This window comes from Manihot esculenta, chromosome 18 (assembly GCF_001659605.2).
Source record: "Manihot esculenta cultivar AM560-2 chromosome 18, M.esculenta_v8, whole genome shotgun sequence".
NCBI classification, from domain to species: domain Eukaryota; kingdom Viridiplantae; phylum Streptophyta; class Magnoliopsida; order Malpighiales; family Euphorbiaceae; genus Manihot; species Manihot esculenta.
In genome coordinates this window covers 9,688,108-9,693,161 of record NC_035178.2, presented here as the reverse complement: position 1 = coordinate 9,693,161, position 5,054 = coordinate 9,688,108, and the positions used below count along the sequence as shown (strand labels likewise).

The 5,054-nt window shown below is 31.7% G+C and overlaps 1 protein-coding gene across 1 annotated transcript; it reads right to left on the bottom strand.

Annotated features, from left to right (window-relative positions):
- Nucleotides 1–327: 327 nt before the first annotated feature.
- On the bottom strand, nt 328–3,860 carry LOC110607983 (probable terpene synthase 6). Its single transcript, XM_021747164.2, has 7 exons — nt 3,696–3,860; nt 2,329–2,599; nt 1,859–2,231; nt 1,570–1,788; nt 1,326–1,461; nt 901–1,149; nt 328–837 (listed from the first exon to the last, which is right to left on the bottom strand). Exons 1-7 carry the CDS (start codon nt 3,798–3,800, stop codon nt 547–549), a joined length of 1,644 nt encoding a protein of 547 aa, XP_021602856.1. The 5' UTR covers nt 3,801–3,860; the 3' UTR covers nt 328–546.
- Nucleotides 3,861–5,054: the final 1,194 nt, after the last annotated feature.

The window sequence follows — 5,054 nt, the reverse complement described above, 5'->3', positions numbered from 1 at the left end:
ATAATAATTTTATATAATTTTTCTTAAATAATTATTTATTTAAATATTTTTTTCATATTTATCCATTTAAAAAAATAAAAATAATTTTAAAATAATAAATTTATCTATTTTTAATAATAATTTTAATTATTAATTATTTTTTATATACTTTTGTAAAAAAAAATTATTTTTAATATTTTTTTATAAATAATATGCAAGAAGATTCCCGCATATAAATGGCTTCATCTCTTCATAAAATAAATTAGATGGGATCTCTTAAGTTCATAATAGACTGAATTCTTCTAAAACTTTTTCATTTGTTAGTAATAAAGAATCAGAAAAACTTCATAAAACAAGTTCAATCTATTCCAATCATATTAGGTAAGAAAACCTGATACAAGATTCAAATGCATAGCAACTCAGAAACTCTGACCAGCAACTTCAAACAAAGCAAAAAGACCATGACTCCAAACTTGAAACACCAAACAACAAATTCCACAAAATCTAGCCTATTTAATTAAATCCCATTAGGCATTAGGGACCCAGATGAAAAGCAGCAGTGGATGTTTACATGGGCAGTTGCCCAAGAAACAATGAGGAAATGTCCTGTTTGAGACTGGAAGCATATGTGTAGGAATCCATGTACTTGTAAACAAAATCAATCACTCTTGCAAGGTTTACATAATACTTGAGAAGAGCCCTTGGGACAGCAGTTGGCTTCATGCATGCTTCGTTCATGTCCTTCCATGCATTTTCACACATTTTCTGAATTTCTCCTATTGCTTCCTTTTCTGATACTCCATGTTCTTTCATGTAGCACTCCACGCTTGAAGCACAATGTCCTCTCCTTTGCTCATCCTTCAAATATTAACAAATTAATTCTATTTCAAATAAAATTAAATTATAAAAAGTAAATCATACCTCTCGAGTGGTAACGTCGTCCATCAAACGACAAATTAACTTGGAAGCTACAACGATTTTAGGATTAGTTTCCAACCAGTGATACTCCTTGGTTCCGACAACCTTTTCCATTCCGATGAAGGAAGCTGATGGAAGTACACTGTAAGTGCTTGTGATTAATCCATTTTCTATGTAGTCTCTCATTGATGGCACATACCCATTATTAAACCACTTTGCCTCAAGAAGGTATCCTCTTGTAAGTTCTTTGAACTAATAATAACATAAAAAAGTAATGCATCAATTATATAATAATAATTCATCAAATTAGTTTATTCTAAATCTCTTCCATGCTGTAATTTATTTAAATTATTAGTAAAATATTATCTTAATATAATTTTAAGATATTGATTTTATAATTGATGAAAAGATTGTTGGACAACTCTTACCCTCTCTTTTGCATAAGAGGTTCTATAGGACATTTCTTCATCGTCAGTACTTTCAGTTTCATCAAAGAGCTTCAAGAGACTCTTGTAAATAACTTTCATATATTCTGGCACCTCATCAATAGCATCAGCATTGCATCTAGATTTTTTTTTTCAAGGAAAATAAAATTTGGTCAGCCAAATTATATATATATATATATACAAATTAATTAATTAGTTATAGCTATCATTATTTTCTTTATCAAACCTCTGAAATGAATCTGTAAAACGTTGGAGTTCATCAATTGTTCCATAAGCATCATACGTATCATCTACTACAGATACCATCTTTGTATACTTGGTGATCATCAGTCGAGCAAGAGCATATTCAGGCTCAAAATGGGCTCCAATTGCCCACAGATAAACTTCTACGATTCTGTCTCTTATATAAGGAAGCTTCTCTACAAGATTCAAGTCTTTCCACCAGCTGAAATGTAAGATTACGTTCAATTAACTATTTTTTATTATCATTTTTCGACAGTTTGATTATCACTTACCTGGAGAGGATGGCTAGCTCTTGTTTATACAAGAGTTGCAATCGATTGAAATCCAACTTTGCAAATTTGAGGAGAGTTTCATTGCGAGACTCATCTCCTTCGTAGAAAGAAATGTATTGTCGAGCCTCTAGTCTCTCTATGCCTTGGTGGAATGGTCGCACAAGAGCATTCCTTATGCGTTCTGCTAGAGGAGGGCTTGATTGAGCAACTAAGGTTTCCAAATTTTGCCTTGTAAAAACAAGGGCTTCGTCTAAAATATCTTCCCCATGCACGCTCAGAAAGGTGGCTTCATATAAACTAAGGAGTCCTTTCACATCACTGCAGATTGTTTTCTTGAAAGCTCCATCGCTGTCCTTGAATTTTTCAAACACATCTGATGATTCATATATAATAATTGATCATCCATTATACTCGTTATTCTTGTTTAAATTTCAAAGACATTATAGTAAACAAGAAATTATTATACTTACCACAAGGCATCTTGTATCCATATTGTCTGAGAACTTGAAATAGAAGAGCCAGAGTGTGGAGGTCATAATCATTTTCAGCAAGAAGATCAGGAAGCATATTGAAGATATGATTTAACTGTTCTTCAATTTCATTTTCAAAATGATAAGACACACCAAGACGATATAATAAGTTGATAAACTCAATTTTGTCAGTTAACTTTTCTGCAGACTGCATTAAAATGTTCACTTCTTGTTTGAGCAGTTCCACTTCTTTGGTCTGTAGTTCATATTCCTGTCACATGAAAACAAAATCCCATTATGCATATACATACTAAGCAATATACATCTTAGGACAAGGGTTGTGTCTGAGAGGTTTATCCTGAACATTAAACTATTAGGTTTTGTCTTTGTCTAATTTTAATAAAATTATTCTTATCTTCCATCATGGTACCTTTCAAAATCTATTTTATTGTGCAGAAAAGAATATTTCTTTGAATTTGTGGCTGCCTTTTCTAACAATACCTTCTCGGAGTATTGAAAATGAATTCTCCTGTGTGTCGTGGATAGCGGAGAATGTCCATTTTACTGCCCAAAATTTTCTAGGCCTTGAATCAATAAATGGGAATTTTCTGCTATAGTTTCTAATATATCATATGAAAAATACTTACTAAGCCCTGACGCAATGAGCCATACCAATACATAATACATCCAATTTCACCTTGCCATCAATACACTATTATAAAAATAGATTTAAGATAACAATAATAAATTATTATTTTAATTATAATTATATTTTAATAATAATATTTTAAAATATGTTGTATTAGTATTCTCCGCTAAATATAAAATAATGATCTATTTTTTTATAACAAATAAAAAATATGTCTAAATTTATAATTTTATTAAAAATAAATATTTTTAATTGAAATATATTATTATATTTAAAACTGTTGTGTTAGTAATATCTAGACAATAATTTTATAATCGTCATTAAAATATTATTCTATAGTGATATATAACAAGAATATCTTAATAAAATTTAGCCTAATTTAGTCAAATAACTAAAACCCTATTACTTACCGACTAGGTTTAACTTCTTATATTCTAATTCTTACTAAATAAAATATATATACGAGTAAAATTTAGTTTGATTTGGTCCAACAATAAAAATATATTTTATTCAACTAGTTTGATTACTTACCTATAAATTCCAATTCGAATCTCTATATCATTAATCCCTATTAATCCCTACTAAAATATATATATAACATTTGGTTTAATTCAGTTTAGCGGTTAAATCTTTATATCTTGATAAAATAATTTATAAAAAATTTCAATGGAAATAAATATATAATTGAAAGGGAAAAAGAAGTACTGAAGATACTCACAGGATCTAAAAAGGAAAATTTAGCAAAACTATAACCCCAAACACTAGGAGGAAAGTTTGCCAGTGGACGGAAAACGTCTTCTTCCTTTCTAGCTAGCGTAGCCATCTTTAAAGAATTAAGCAAGTTATACTTTACGAGTATGATCAAAGCACTTCTATTTATAGTTGAAGCTGTCCAATTCTAGTAAGGTTGTGAAATTTGATCATCTTTTAATTGTGAAATGATCATTTTATAATTTATTGGAATTTGGTTGGGGCCACACGAAATGCAAACTTTTTAATAAATTAATTTTGTTTATGAAGCTTTTTGATAATTTTATTAAATAGGAAGTGGGAGAATCATTCATTACACTGCTATATATATATATATATAGCCAATATGGACCCATATGATTATGTAATTTGCTCAGTGGTCTCTTCTTTTCGAGGGTGATCTGCAAATGGAAATGCATAGGGAAAAAAAAAAAATCAAGGGTCTGTGCTGACGGCGAAATTATTGAATGTCGTGAAATTATTGAATGTTCTTAGTGTAAGATTTTATCCTGATGAAATATTTTATTTTTTAAATTAAAATTAAATAATATAAAATAAATTATTTTAATGAAAAATATTTTTAAAATATAAATTATTATCGTTTTAAAAAATGGAGCATAATGTTGGAAAGCTGAAGTTGAAATCATTAAAAAGTAGGAAATTTTTGCTTAGAAAATTGAGGGAATTTTCAGCAACAGGGCAGAATTCACGGGTAAAAGCGGTTCCAATGTCTGCAATTGTGATGTCCCATAAATATTTATTTTTATTCCAATTCCATCTGCTTTCTTTTACCTTATTAATTCAGAAAACCATTATGGGCTGTGATGACCGCTGGGCTCATCACTCCCCGGTCTGGGGTCCAGCCCACGATGCAGGCCCATCATCCCGAAACCCTCGAACCTCACGACTCGCACTAAGTCCAGCTCTCCCTCTCCAAGGCCAGCCCGACCCTTCCGACTGGACCAGCCGATCCTCGATGGGCTCGACCCGTACCTCATCCTCTGGCCCAACCCGGAACCAGGAAGTAGATCCGCATGTCCCTCGTGTGGATCCACCCGCATGCGCGTCCTGAAAGAATCAGAGGCCGTTACACATGGAGCAGAGATCTGATTCCCTCGTACATCCGTATCAACGTAGCAGGGACAGGTGGACCAATGATATACATTCTGTTAGCACGTCACTAGCAGACAAAAGGAAACATATAAAAGGAGAAATACTCTCCTCTAGGTCTAAGTTTTTCCAGTTTTACAGAACCCATTGTAAAACCCTATTTCTGGATCTCAGATCATCAATTGGCGCCGTCTGTGGGAACGAAGGAGATCTTTTC

What these genes read in the sequence shown, in the direction of transcription:
- LOC110607983 (XM_021747164.2), bottom strand. Translation starts at nt 3,800, where the DNA reads ATGGCTACGCTAGCTAGAAAGGAAGAAGACGTTTTCCGTCCACTGGCA. An exon ending in GAGCTAGCCATCCTCTCCAG is followed by an intron (nt 1,789 to 1,858) that starts GTAAGTGATAAT and finishes CTTACATTTCAG; the next exon opens with CTGGTGGAAAGACTTGAATC. An exon ending in ACGACGTTACCACTCGAGAG is followed by an intron (nt 838 to 900) that starts GTATGATTTACT and finishes TAATATTTGAAG; the next exon opens with GATGAGCAAAGGAGAGGACA.